General features: G+C 51.0%; 2 protein-coding genes and 1 long non-coding RNA gene across 11 annotated transcripts in view; 1 reads left to right on the top strand and 2 right to left on the bottom strand.

The window, feature by feature from the left end:
* LAMB3 (laminin subunit beta 3) overlaps positions 1-2,345 on the bottom strand; it is a 25,032-nt gene extending 22,687 nt beyond the window's left edge. Inside the window, exons 1-2 of the mRNA XM_027659634.1 lie at positions 2,339-2,345; positions 1,719-1,873 (exon numbers count right to left, since the gene is read on the bottom strand). Coding sequence (XP_027515435.1) covers positions 1,719-1,873; positions 2,339-2,345 — 162 coding nt within the window. The remainder of the gene's footprint in view (positions 1-1,718; positions 1,874-2,338) is intronic.
* G0S2 (G0/G1 switch 2) overlaps positions 1-14,600 on the top strand; it is an 18,501-nt gene that overhangs the window by 2,979 nt on the left and 922 nt on the right. Inside the window, exons 1-3 of one of the 9 annotated variants that reach the window (XM_027659874.1) lie at positions 1,860-1,864; positions 2,457-2,464; positions 14,459-14,547. The gene's annotated coding sequence lies outside the window, so the exon portion shown is untranslated. Of the gene's footprint in view, positions 1-561; positions 568-1,859; positions 1,865-2,456; positions 2,465-6,471; positions 6,477-7,989; positions 7,994-11,536; positions 11,543-13,413; positions 13,420-14,244; positions 14,263-14,439; positions 14,548-14,600 lie in introns of those variants that run through there. The other 8 variants (XM_027659875.1, XM_027659880.1, XM_027659877.1 and 5 more) reach the window with 8 other exon arrangements.
* LOC113954931 lies at positions 2,358-11,190 on the bottom strand. The gene is made up of 3 exons (XR_003530367.1): positions 11,120-11,190; positions 10,535-10,656; positions 2,358-2,422 (listed from the first exon to the last, which is right to left on the bottom strand). It is a non-coding gene; the product is annotated as an uncharacterized LOC113954931 (long non-coding RNA).

Genomic DNA, 14,600 nt, shown 5'->3' with positions numbered 1-14,600 from the left:
AACATGAAAAGTGAATAGTTTAGGGATTTGTAGACTAGAAGAGACTGCAGTAAACTTGCTCCCTGCCCTCCTCCACAGCCCCACCGTGAGCCCTCACTCACTAATTCTGCACCCAAAGGATCATTTCTGCTCCAGGAACAGCAGAGACATCAGAGAGGTGTCCAATCTCCACTTCAAAGATTACAAATTATGCAGATGATCACAACTGATGCCCTTCAGAGTGATCTCTCAAGGTCAGGCAAAGGGAATAACCAGCCCACTCCAGCTGGTATTAGGATGACCAGAGTAATCAAGGGTTTTCCAACATTTGCTTCCCACAGTACAAGCCCCCCAAGTCCCCTTTTCAAGTAAAAGTCACTGTCAAAAGTCAGTGTTAAGTGGATATTTCAGAGGCACATTTATGGAGTTTTCCTCATCTATAAACAGAAATTGGGAAGCAGAAGACAATTAAGTCAAAGCAGAAATCATTGATTCCTTTTCCCCATCCACGGGCCACAGCAGCCATGGGAAGCAGCAGGGGAACAAACAGCCCTGATCCCTGGGAGCAGCAAAACAGCTCCAAAAAAAGTGAGTGGGAGCCTGCATGGAGGAAATGCCTGACTGTGACTGTCAGCCTGGAAAAGGAGCTGACAGAGGAGAGGTGCTGCAGCCAGCCCAGCATCCCGCAGGATGTGATGCTCACACCCCTCTGGGCCAGGGAGCTGCCTCCTCCCTGAGCTCACAGAGGAGTGGAAAGCTCTCCAGCCCAGAGAACACCACTGGCTCCACCACAAATCCACTTACTGCCACATCTTGGCCTTCAATTTGGAGGGGAATTAAAACCAGAGGAAGGCTGACTCACTCGAGCTGGATTTCACTGATGAAAACAGCCTCGCTGGAGGGGGGCCATTTACTTTCCTCTGGAGCATCTCCTCCAAGACCCTTTCTGCCTGCCCTGCACTGAACTCACTCCCTTTGGAGCTCCTCCCCCAGCAGTTATGGAGTTAACAGCAGGCAGAGAAAGGCTTTAGGAAGTGCTCACACCAGGGACATCACCCCTGCAGTTTTCAGCTCTGTGCTCGGGCAGATTTATCCTTAAACTCCCCCTCTGATTTGGTGGCAGCTTTGGGGAATCTGCAGCTGCCTGAAGCCTCATCTTCCCCCCAGCACGACCTCCTGCCCCCACACAAGCAGCATGATTGAAAACAGTTGTTCAGTCCAGCAGCTTTTCCAAGTCTTTGGGAAAGACCTGAAATGTTCCCGCTTTTGACAAGTGAAATACGAGTTTAGCTTATAACTAAAACATCCAGAGATAGGAGAGTCTGGGATATTTCAGATGCAAAAGCTTGTGTTTTGTCTTCAGTGCTTTGTGGTAGAGCTTTGCTGCCCTTTTCCTGACTTGTCCTTCCTGGCCAGCTTCTCTTCTCATCCATGGGGATGGTAGAGAAGGGCTCGAGGGGACACTGCAGTGCAAAGACCCAGCATGGTTGGAGAGGGGACAAATCATAAAATCCCAGAACAGTCTGGCTTGGAAGAGACCTCAAAGCTCATCTCATTCCAACCCTCTTCCACAGGGACACTTTCCATTAGCCCAGGTTTCTCAGAGCCCCATCCTGCCTGGGCTCAATGGGTCAAACACATCCCTGTGAAGGGGCAGGAGGGCTGGGATGGGTGAAGGCATTTGCAGCCCTGCAGGAGGTTTGGGGCCGTGCAGGGAGGAGGTGAGGGGGTGGGGGTACCTCTCCATGGGGTGTGCAGTAGGTCTCAGGCCTGCTGAGGCCGCAGGTGGAGGAGGCTCTCAGGTGGTGGGCTCGTCCCAGCAGCAGGTCTCCAGAGGTGGGGTAGCAGGCTCCCTGGGAACAGTCTTGCTGTGCATCCAGCAGCTGTGGGGCAGCTGGGACAGCAGGAAAACAGGATTAGGGACCCTGTCAGGGTGACACACAGAAAACACCAGAAAACAATCTGCTGTTTCCTACAACAGAGCAACAAAGTCGTGCTTGGGACAACCTACCCCAGGCATCTGCCAGTGAGAAGGAAGCTATTTTGCCCCTGAACTACCTTTATTTTTAATTTGAAAAGGCACTTTTAAACTGTTTTGTACTAGCAGTTCTCTCTCACACTCTTCTTTTCCCTGACCCCAGGATTTGGGCTGCTCAGTGCCCTCCCTGCCCATCATCCTGCCCAGCCCTGGTTGGTGTCCCCTGTTCATACAGCCAGTCTGGCAGCTCAGCCTTTTGCCAAACACCAGCACTGTTATCAAACCCCAGTCTCCTGCTGCTGCCACCACACTGCTGCTGATACAAAGCTTACATTAGCAGTGTTTCTATTTAGTCAGCTTGCCCCATGTCCTTTTAATAACACGCCATGGTGAGCCTTACCCAGCAGGACAAATAATGCCCATGGCCAAGGCTGGCAAAGAGACTCCATTGGGCCACGGACACACCTAGGGAAGAATGCACAGTGTAAGTGAAAATGAGCAGAAAATGTCAGTCAAAACTCAGCCCATGCCCTTCACTTTCCTGCTCAGTTTACAGGGAGATGATTTTAATTGATCCACACAGAATAACATGGGTGAAAAGTCAAGAATTGTGAAGAGGAAAGTCAGATTGTGTTAGTTTATAAGGTACAAAGAACAACAGTTTCTCATCCAGCTCACGAAGAGCACACAGGATTCTCCCAAAGTCTGTCAGAGATTCCCCTCTTCCCCAAAAGCTATCTTTGGATCTTTATGTTACTACTGAGGTGAACCACAGGTACCAGCAGGCTCCTTGCTCTCAGCAGTGATTCCTGACTGAGAAATCACTTTTCCCCAGGGACAGGGAGAAGCCACAGCCCCCGGCACCACAATCCACAGCGACCAGGGATCGGTGCCGATGCCGGGTGGGAGTGCACAGCTGGAAGGGATGCTCCAAAGAGTGTGCACACACACTCATCCCCCATACAGCCCCCAGCCACCCCGTCCCAGGGTGCACTGTCTGTTCCTCAGCCCCACCTTTTGCCTGCGCTTCCAGAATCAGCTCCAGATCAAAACTCATCACGAGACAGCTCAAAGTCCCATTTTATGAAACGAAGAAACCCATAAAAACCAACCGAGAGTAAGTGTCTCCCACAGAACCCAGGCAAGGAAGAGCTGCCAGCACACCCCCAAGAGCCGCAAACCTCACCTGCCCTCTTCCCTGGGGGAGCAGGAGCGCTGTCCCTGTCCCCGCGGTGTCCCCGCAGTGTCCCCGGCTCACAGCGAGGGCTCCCTCCCCCCCGCACCGCCCGGCAGCCGCTCCGCAACCACAGGAGCCCTCTGAGCCCCGGCTCCCTCCTCCCTGGCTTTTAACAGGCAGCTGCCTCACCTGGGCCAGAAGGTGCCCGTGGGTGCAGCGATGATAAAGGCAGTGATTCAGGGATCCCCAGACATCCCCACCCTGTTACCACAGAACTCCCGAGACGGGCACAGCGCACGCACAACTCACTCCTGGGGAGGGTGAGGGCAGCCTGGACCAGCTGCTCTGTGGGCAAACAGCAAGTGAGAGCCCATCCATAACCCACCTTAACTCCCCCGGGGCTGGCGTGGACCAAATTAGCCTGAAACCAGCTCCCTCCAGAGCTGCTGCTCGGCTCCATCAGGGGATTCCCTGGAATGTTCACCCGCCCTCTCAGACAGGTTTATTGTGTTTTGCTTCACACTGACAAGGCACTGCCACCATCAACACCTCAACTGGATCATTTAAAGCCTAACTCGGCACGTCCACGTGAGTTCTAATCACGCTGTGTGTCCACACATCAGACTTCCAGCCCAAAGGCGACCTGGGCTGCACAGGCAGAGTCCCCCCTCCTGCCCGCAGCACCGGAATTCCTCAAGACACAAAATCACCCAAGAGGAGCTCCAGGATTATCTGCTGGGCTGTGTCCACAATCCTGTGGACTCACCAGCTGTGAAAAGAGTAATTTTTAAGAACCAAGGTTCTTGTCTGAGCTCCAGCCCCATGCCCAGCTGAGGAGGAGCCCTTCTCCCCTGCTTCAGATCTAATTCAGTTACCTTGCATTCACGACCTTTCAGTGGTCTCCGATGCTTTACATGACTATTAAAGGAAGCAGTTTCATAACTTTATTTTTTTTTACTGTGGCAGCAAAGCAACAAACCTTTAAGTAATATGTTTACACTAAAAAGTGTTTAGTGAAGGTAACTCAGCAGCCTCCACATCTCAACACCCCCATCCATTGCCCCCCTGCACCACTCACACACTACATTTCACCTAAACTGGGGGGTTTCATTCTCAAAAAGACTTTCATGGAGACTTATCCACCGTCTTTACCGAAATAACCCCCAAATCACGACCTCTCCCATGCTGGTCAGGGGCTCAGCAGATCACTCCAGATCCCTCCTCCAGTTCCTCTGCTGTTTGTGTCACCTACCTCCCCATCCCCGTGCTGAGCGACACAGGCACGTGCAAGCTGAGGACTGGAAGCTCAGAGAAAGGGGATACAAAGAGCTGGGGGGGAAAAAAAAAATACTGTCCCTCAGGCTACAGTGCGTGAAAGCCGGGCTCGGCTTCCTCCTGGCTGAGGTGTGCCCGGCCTGGGCGTGCCCGCCCCGCCCCAGCTCCTGCTCAGCAATGCGGTAACACCACATTCCTCCTCCTGCAGCCTCCTCCCCAGCTCAGCTGGCGGCAAAAAGGAAGCGAGGAGGAGCGCTGGGACGTTTTTTAAAGCGGAACGCAGAGGGGAGATGCGCCACGAGGTGCCCGCGGGTCCTGAGCGCTGGGTGTGTCGGACCCCTCAGTGGAGCCTCATGTGGTAAAAGTGCCACCACCGACCTCAGAAATCCCGTCAAACTTCCTCCTGTCAGAGAAGGCAAAGGAGAGGAAGATATGACCAGTCTGGGTTTCTACAAGGCTGCTGGTGATGCTGGATGTAGCCAAACACCCTCTGCAGGTTGCCCATTCTGCCTGGTTTAAAGCCGTGCCCTGAAGCACTGCCAGTCAACCAGGAGGCTGAAGTCTTGGAAAGACTGTAAATGCCACCTATTGATCCCACCAGAGCCAGCAAATTTCAGCATTAATATACTCTGAAAAGCTGATGCACCACCCCATATTAGTGAAAAGCTCAGGACGTTGCAATTCTGTCACATCAACAAGGGTAGGACTGCAAAACACTACCCAGGCCACAAGGTGTTTGACTAAACCACCAAAATACCTTGATCTGTCCTTTCCTCCTTCCCCTGGACTTGCCAAAGCAAAGTTAAACCTGGAATTTCAGGCCCTACAAGTTCAAACAAGAAAAAAAGCAATTATGGGTTGAGTAGTGCAGATCAATAAAGGCAGGAAAGGAAAAAATCAGCTGTGAACAGGTTGGTGCTCAGGGATAGCATGGCTTGGGCAGGGGATCCCTGACAGCCCTGTGTCCCTGATGGGACAGGATGAGGCTGGAATGCTGCTCCAGGCTGTTCTCTGTCTATGTTTCCATGGACAGTGTTGTCCTGAGTACCAGGGAGTGAATACACACCAAGGCAGTGGAGCTGGCTGGATACAGAGGAGACAATGCTAAAAATGAACCACAAAAAATAAAAGCATTGGAACAGTCTGGGATCAGTGAGATGGAAAAGAGAGATGCTCACAGGACTCCCAGTGCTTCCTCAGTTCAGCCTGTGCTGATCTGTGACGAGCTGTGTCAGAGCCCACAGACCTCCGAGGGCTGGGCCAGACATTCCCTGGAAAACAAATAATATCATCCCCTGCAGGAAATCATGCTCTGAGTCATGGGACATACCCTGCCCAGACGTGGTGTTAGGGGTCACTGCTCTGCTGGAAGCACCTTCTCCAGGGCAAGATCACCACCAGCTCCTGAGGAGCTCCCACTCCCCACCTCAATCCCAGAGCTGCTGCCTCCTCGTGCCCTGCAATGTTCATGTGAGCGAGATAGTCTGAGCTCCTGCTCTGTGGGGCACGTGTGTGACCTGTCAAGCAGGTTCTCTATCCCTTCCCAGCTCATCAGACGCAGAAAAGCTTCACCTCAGGTCATCCTGCACCCATGCAGTGGGCATCACACACTGCCAGCAGTGGGCTGGCAGGGACACGCTTTACAGGACACAGCCTGGGCCACACTGGCAGCAGCCAAGGATTTAAGCTTCAGGTGGAAAAAAGTCCCAGCATCAGGTACAGAAATCAGGTACACAGCCAGCTGGTTAAAAGCTAATCTCCCTCTAAAAACGTGTGAGGGTGCAGAACAGCCCTGCCAGCTGGGGACACGAGTGTCACCCGGTGTCACAAGGTCACACCCTGCAGTAACACCAGGCTAACACCTGCCCAGCCTCTGCTTTTAGAATTAGGCTCTTCAGCTGGCCAGGCAGCCCCAGCCCTGCTGCCTGAGCAGGCAGATTCCCAACACTTTCCAGGCCTCAGGGATGGAGCAGGGGGAGCTGTGGGGGAGGAAGGAACTGTGGGTTCACCATCCCCTGCAGCTCCCCGGGTGCTGCACCCAGGGTGAGCCCAGGACCAAACACCCAGGTGGTGGCAGCCAAGGTGCAAAAGGATGTGACTCCTGCATGAGTAGCTTTGTTTTCCTTCCTGCCATCTGACATCCAGATTAAAGGCACGTGACTACTTTACTCCCTTGGGAGCTTTCCCAAGGACACCATCCCAGATCAGCAGCTTTTGATTCAGCTGCTGAGGTGTGATACCAGTTAGTCAGCACTGACCAGTCTGGAATCATCATATTTGATTAGTTTTTAAACTTCTCTCTCTCTCTGGAGTTCAGAGGAACACAAAAGAAGCTGAAAATCAGAGGCAGAGCACTGCATAAAGAACACTTAATCCCTTGAAATGCAAAACCTCCATTAAGGAAAAAGGATGGACTGAGGATGGATTTATAGTTCAAGCATAAAAAAATTAAGCAGTGCTTAATGCTGCTGGTACATTTTTCATTAAAGGATTAACAAATGCCTGAAACACAAGTCCTGACAGCACATTCAAATGGAAAACATCAGGGAGAAAGATGATTTGCTTGGTGATGCTGAGCAGAATCTTGGCACAGGGCAGGGCAGACTCCAAAGCCCCAGTCCCCTCCAGGCCCTGACTTCCCAGAGCTGGGATGAAACCTCACATCATTAGAGCAGGTACAACCTGTCTGTGTCCTGTCAGGTGCCTGCAAAGCTTCATGGGAAAAACCTGGAATGAGGTACAGGACCTGGAGCCAGAAGCACTGAAGCTGCACGGGAAGAGGGAAACCTGGGAAGATTTTTCCAAGGGTAAGAAATGCTGTTCCTTGTTGTAACTTTTTGGCAACTCTTTCAATTGCAAGACTGCTGATATCAGCAATAAAACAGGTTTTTCTTTACCTGGATTTTTTATTTCCCACCTTAATTAAAACCTGACCAGGAAACAACCTCCTCATTCCAGCACAGATGATTTAAAACACCGACTTTACTAATTACCGGGATTTCTTTTAAAAGCGTTTCAGGAATTTCTAATGAAATTCCAATCCAACCCTACACCTGCTCTGAAAGCAAATAAAACTTTGAACCCAAACCCAACTGACCTACTTTAGGTTTAAATTCAAATAACCCTGGGAGCTGGTTCCAAAGGGCAGAGGCCCTTTGACCCGTCCTGCTGCTGCCTCCCTTTGCAGCCCTGAGGGCAGTGCTGCCATGGGCTGTGTCCTGCCATGGAATCAGAATGTCCTCAGCTGGAAGGGACCCACAAGGATCATCGAGTCACTCCTGGCCCTGCACAGACACCCCAAAATCCCACCCTGTCACTGGGAGCGTTGTCCAAACGCTCCTGGAGCTCTGGCAGCCTTGGGGCCGTGCCCACTGCCCTGGGGAGCCTGTTCAGAGCCCAAACACACTCTGGGGAAGAACCTTTTCCCAATATCCAACCTAAACCCCTCCTGACACTGCTCCAGCCCCTCCTTGGGGTTCTGTCCCTTGTCACAATGAGCAGAGATTGGAGCTGCCCCTCTGAGGAAGCTGCAGCCCCCGGTGAGGTCTGACTTCCATCTCCTCTCCAGGATGAACCCAGAGAAAGTCATTACTACCCCATGAAGATCCTCAGATCGACCACATCACAAACTCTTCAACATTCTACTACAATTAATCTTTTTCACTGTTTCCTCTGCAAATGTGGGAGCAAATCAAGCATAATTGTACAAGTGTGAAAACTAAGGAAGACTCTGACTTGGGATCACAGAAGGGGTCAGTTCTTCCCGGCACAGCAGCACAGGACCTGCTAGATGCTGCCTGCAGCCAGCCAGATGCTGAAGGGGAGCTGATCTGGGCAAAGCAGTCACCCCAAACCCCAGGAAAGGCAGGACCAGCTCTCCTGAAGGAGCTCACACAGTGCTCAGTATTTGCCCCTAAACTGGATTTTCCTTTTCTCCCCACCAGCTCATTCCCACAGCCAGTAGAGTTCCACGTGCCCTGACTCGTGCTGGGTCAGCACAGGATGCCACACGGAGCTGGAGGGTCTGTGGCCCCCACCCCCTGGCACAGCCCTCCCCGGGCACACAGTGACACGGTGCAGAGCTGGCAGGGCCAGGGGCTGGGCTACCTGCCCACTTTCCACCAGGAGCTTGATAAAACTATCCTTGCAGGGGGAGGACATCGTTATTTTTGTCATGTCCCCGTTTTCTAAACAGGAAAATATTCCATTAGGAAAGCATGCAGCTCCCCTCGGGGGGATTTTGGAGCAAACAGTGGAATGAAGGGGGCTCTGTATCCCTGCTGCCAGCCCTCAGCACGGCAACCCTGCCCCCCCCTGCGACATCAACCTCGGGAAGTTTAAACTAATGGGTCATTTAGGAGCCTCTGTTAAGCCGTGGATCCTCCTTGACACCGCAAGTGTGACTGAAATGAAGGACACGCTATTTTCTGCTCCTGGTTGCCACTTGTTCCTCCCCCCCAGCTGCTGGAATTAAAACAAAGCACTCGCTGTGCACGGGGTTCGACTCGCTGGAATTCAAACAAGAGCCTCGCTGTGCACAGGGTTTGACCTGCTCAGGTAAAACACGGTGTTTTGTCCCACCTTTGCTCCCCTCCCTGGTTGGTGCATCAGCTCCTCGTCCCAGACCACCCCGTGGAGCTCAGGCTCATCACAGCCAAGGTCCAGCAGTGCCTGACCCTTGCCCACACACAGACATGTGGAAGATGAAGCAACACACCTTTCCACCTCAGCTGTGCTCCCACCAAGACCACTGAGATGCCACATTTTGGGAGATGACACCAAGAGGCAAAGGTCAGCTCAGCATTTTGTCTCAAGTTCCCCTCCACAACTCTGTAAAACCCGGAGTCACAGCCCTGGACTGGTGAGAAGGGACCTCCTGTGGCCATAGAGACCAGGGTGTCACTTGGGGTGGAATAGGTCAGGGTGGGCCCCCAGACTCAGAATTCTTACACAAAAGCACTCTGCTAACGATGCTTGAATGTCTTCCCCCTAGGTAAATAATATTAGGCGAAGAAAAATAAAATTCAGATCCACAATTTGGGTTGAGACGGGAGAACAGGCCGGCTGGAAGAGCACCTGGGTGCAAAACCACATGGCAGCATCAGGCACCAAGCACCAGAATCCCTGTGGCTGTTTCTCTGTGACATCTCCAGGGCAGCTCTCAGTCCTGCTGGTAGCACAGAAGAGCAGGTCCCCACAGTGCCCAGGTCACCAGGGCTGAGCCACGGGGCCATGTCCCACCCCACACCCCACAGGGACCTGCCTTCCCTCTGTGCCCATCACAGCCCGTGGAGCAGGCACACAGTGCTTCAGTACAGTGGGAACTAACAGGGCAAGGAAACCAAAATTATATTATTTTATTAATTTTTAAAAGGGACAGATCCTTTATCGGGCTTGCTGGGCTTTGGGGTTTCCTTTTTCTTTTTATATCCCTCTTTCTCTCTCGAGTGTTTCAGGGCAGCCAACAGCACATTTGTGCCTGGGGGTGTCAACCACCCTGCAGATCCCTTGGAGCTTCATATGGGGATGTTCTGGCAGCAGGGAATGGTCCCTTTCCCTTCCAGCACCTCCCAGCCCCTCTCCTGGCAGATCTCCTGCCCTCTGAGCCCCCAGCACGCACCCGCAGCATGCCTGGCGCCTGCCGTGCCCCTGCCCTGCACTGGCAGCTGCTCGTGGCCACAGCGCCAGCACAGAGCTGTGTGACAGCCAAGAGACACTGTCCTGTGTCCCTGAAACAGGAGCTGAGCCACCTGAGACCTCTCCAGAGCTGAGAATGCTCCCTGCTCCTCTCCTCCTGCACGTCCACCCCCAGCCAGGGCTGAGCTGCCGGTGCTCCCGTTCCCCAGGGGCATCACCAAGATTATCCCAGTGTGAAATGAGCCATGCCAGGGGGGGACTTAAATTTGGGCTGCTGCAGGCAGAGACACCCAGATGACACAGCACAGCATCACTTGCACCCTCCAGAGCAATTCCAAAGCAGCTTTTCCCGGGCTGGTGGCTCCGGATGAGCTCGGAGGTGCAAAGCTGGTGAGCAGAGCTGGGCTGTGGAGCATCATCTCCCTGAGCCCTCACACATCTCGGCCTCCCCTGTCCAGCAACATTTGGGTCAAGCCTCAGGTGCTTACCCTGCTTTGGAAATTCAGGCAGAGCCCTTCCTCCAGATGACGTTAAACTCGTGCAGTTCTCCCAGCCACAAAGCCTGGTTTAAGTTGCGATTAAACCCCACAACCTCCTTGTGCAGACTCTCCTAAATAAGATTGGGAACAGCTAAAATTAGGCTAATTTAGTTTAGTCATTAATCCTTTTATCCACACATAATCCAATTTAAATGTCCACACGACGAGCTTGCACAGAGTTCAGTTGCTGAAATTTAAAACGAAATTGAATTAAATATTGTTTAATTAGATCAGCACAATCTGAGTGCTGCTCTAAGAGGTGTTTGCCACAGATGATTATCAGCTGCTTGGTTAATGCTCCAAGTTATCCTGAGCTCTGTGCTCTCCTGACAGCTCAAGCTCTCAGTACTTCAGAATTGCATGGACATCTCCATTGGTATTTAATGAATTTAAAAATACCCTTCCCAGCCCTCAGGTTGAAAAAGAGGCTTTCAAACACAGGGTTCGGGAGGCAAATAAAACCCTGCCTGGAAAAAAAGCAAACAAAAACCCTTTTTTAGGTGAAATGTCACGATTCCAACACTTCCCACTGACCTTTGTTTCTGGGACTGGGACAGCCCAGACACTGGAGTTGAGCAGGGCCGGGGCAGCTCTCACCTCTCATCTCTTGGAGCTGGGAGGAGACAGCACATCTTACCCCCCAAAAAGCCAGCGAGAAGAACAGTAACCTTGAACTTTCCCTGTCTAATTGCTGTGCCCTCCAGCTATCTTCTCTGCAATGGCCATTTTTCTAAGCTTTGCAGAAGAGAAAAAAAAACACAGCCCAAATGCAGGAATCAGCTGCAACCTTGGCTGCCAAGTTGGCAGGGGAGATAAGGACCTTTTATTTAAAGAAAAAATAACCCAGACGCTGAGGAGGGAAAGACGAGTCTTTAGCAACTTTTACAGCCAGTCTTGCAATGCAATTTCCTAAGCACATTCAAAACTTGTTAAAAAAAACCAAAAAAACCCCACCAAGTTTTCACCGGCAGCGTTTCCTCAGAGCTCTCTGCTCGCTGTGGGGGCGGGGGAAGCCTCCAGCCTCCCTCGGACGTGCGGGATGTGAGGAGCCAGGGCTGACTCACTGCTCCACACATACCCACGGCACAGCTCAGCAAAGAGGGAAAGGAAAGGGGAAAACCACCAAATTGAAGGACCACGTCCCTTTCTGAGGCGGGTCAGCACTGCCCACGCTCCCATGGGCAGGGAACCGAGGGGTGTGTGGAGCATCAAAGCCTGGGGAAGTGGAGGGGAAGGCAGCTTGATCCTCACCCAGTTTGGAATTCTGAGCCCAACACAGGCCAAACTGCAGGCTGGTTTTCATTGTAGAATCAGAGAACAGTTTGGGCTGGAAGGAACCCTAAAGATCACCTAGTCCAACCCTTAGGAGCCACTTTGGTTGCTTTAGGGCAGAACTGGGGCAATATCACCCTGTAAGGCAGCTTTTCAGAAAGGGAGGTGTTCAAATCCTCCAGCAGAAGGTATCTGATTAATAACACACCTTCCAGCAATTCCCATGTTCCTCAGAGCTCTATTCAGCCACTTTCTGAAACTCAAGACACAAAGCAGTGCTCAGCCTTAGCCGTGGCACCAGTGATGCTGCAGGGGCAGGAGGGGGAAACACGGCACCAGCCACTCACATCACAAGTTATTCACGTCACAGAGAGGTTTCCTCTGCGTGGGCTGAGATAAAACCCAGCTCAGAGTTATCAAACCCACGTTCCCTGGGCCACAGGCCCTCTTTTGCACTCCCTGGTTTGAGGACAAGCCCCCCTTTGGCTCCAGCTTGCTTTGGGGGCTGCCTGCCCACCCTTTGAGGGTTTACAAACCCCCCCCAGGAGGTGCAGCCTCCTTTAGAGCATCCTTTGAAAGCTCCCTCTGAGCTTTCCCTCTTTCCACATACACCAACTTCTCCCTAAAATTCCTGCTATCACATCAGCTCATATTTTCATTTCTATACACTGTCCTGACAGAGCAATTCTCATCATCTCAGCCAGAAATCTGTCCAGTGTCCACCATCTGCTCCGTGAAATCAGAAGCTGTAAATCCCAACAAATTCTTGTGGCTTTAGCAACTCCCTAAGGTCAGCAGCTGCTGAGATGTGTGTGGAATAGATATGATTCCTCCAGCCAGAGCAGCACCTGAGCATGGATGGAGCCTGCAGTGGGAGCAGATGATGGTGGTGGTGATGCAACGTGCTGGGAGGGATTGATGCAACACTCCTGGCAGCAATCCAGGGAAGCAGTGTGACAGCAAGGCCTCCTGCTTCTCCCCAGAATGGAAACAGCCCCGGCCTTCAGCTGAATCACAAGGAGTGACACAACAGAGTGCGACAGAGCTCCAGCAGCAAGTGTAAGAAAAGTGAAAAATGGGGTTTTAACAGGCTGATGTAACTTTTACTAACTCAGAAAATTCCAGTTGTTGCTATTTCTATGAAATAAGGTGCAGCCATCACCTGCTGATGGCTGTCTTTGCCAGGAACCACCTCTAGAAACCTTTAAGAAACACCTTCACACCTTGGCCTGGGTAACACCTTTGCTCTCCTTCACTCTGGCATTTTTTAACCCATTTCACCCCAAGAAAAAAGAGCAAGGCAGAGATATCCATTTTGCTGAATTGACTGTGCACAGCCCCAGATCCAAACCCTGCCATATTTTAGGAGCTCAGGACACAGATTCTCTCTCACTCACTCCCAAGCACCAGCTCAATAAAACTTCTAGTATCTTATTAAATATTTCTTGCAGAAGCAGCTACAGAGCAGCACAGTAAGTGAGACAACAGAAACAGATACCTCATGCTGGAATTAGACTTTGGGATAATTATTTTTTGAGAGGAGGGAGGAGGAACATCAAAAAGTTTTGTGAAAGAAAAAAAGGAGGAACAGAGGGAGGAATAGAGGGAGATAGACAGGGAGATATAGAGGGAGATAGAGAGGGAGAAGGTAAAAAGAAGGAAAAATAGAAGGACAAGAGAAAAAGAAGAAAAAAATATAAGAAAGTAAAAAGAAAAAATAGAAGGAGGTAAAAAGAAAAAATAGAAGGAGAAGGTAAGAAAAGGGAAAAATAGAAGGAGAAGGTAAAAGAAGAAAAATAGAAGAAGGTAGAAAGAAAAAGTAGGAGAGAGTAAAAAGAAGAAAAATAGAAGAAGGTAAAAAGAAGGAAAAACAGAAGGGCAAGGTAAAAAGAAGAAAAAATAGAAGGTAAAAAGAAAAAACAGGAGAAGGTAAAAAGAAAAAATAGAAGAAGGTAAGAAGAAGAAAAAATAGAAGGAGAAGATAAAAAGAAGAAAAATAGAAAAAGGTAGAAAGAAGAAATAGAAAGAGAAGGTAAAAAGGAGGAAAAATAGAAGCTAGAAAGAAAAAATAAAAGGAGGAGGTGAAAAGAAGGAAAAATAGAAGGTGAAAAGAAAAACAGAAGGAGAAGGTAAAAGAAAAAGTAGAAGAAGGTAAAAAGAAGAAAATACAGAGGGTAAAAAGAAAAAATAGAAGGACAAGGTAAAAAGAAGAAAATACAGAAGGCAAAAAGAAAAAACAGAAGGAGAAGGTAAAAAGGAGAAAATACAGAAGGTAAAAAAAATAGATGGTAAAAGTAAGAAAAAATAGAAGAAATTTAAAAAAAAAAAGGAGGAAAAAATAAACAAATAAAAACAAATAAATGAGGCAAAATAAGGACTAGGAGAAGAAAAAGAAAAAAAAAAAAGGAAAGAAAAAGAAAAGAAGAGGTTTTTTTCCCCCGTCTGGCTGGATTAAGGGCAGGAGCTGCCAAGCGGCAGGGGGGGGGTGGCCCGCAATCGGGGCACGGTGCCCGCCCCGCCCGGCCCCGCCCGCCCCACGGGCCATAAAAGGCGGCGGCGGAGGGTGCGGGCAGGAGCTGCCGAGCGGAGCGGCCCCCGCAGCCCAGAACAGCCCGGCCCCGCAGCCAGAACCACCCTGCAGCGCTCCCCACCCTCAGCCTGGCCCCGCACAGCAGCACCGCCGCCTCTGGGTAAGGGGGAGCGATGGGATGCCACGGGGAGCGATGGGATGCCACGGGGAGCG

The sequence above is a fragment of the Corapipo altera genome, unplaced genomic scaffold (genome assembly GCF_003945725.1).
Source record: "Corapipo altera isolate COAL_440 unplaced genomic scaffold, ASM394572v1 77b, whole genome shotgun sequence".
NCBI classification, from domain to species: Eukaryota; Metazoa; Chordata; class Aves; order Passeriformes; family Pipridae; genus Corapipo; species Corapipo altera.
The sequence above is the reverse complement of the archived record's forward strand: the minus strand, read 5'-3'. Positions and strand labels throughout refer to the sequence as shown.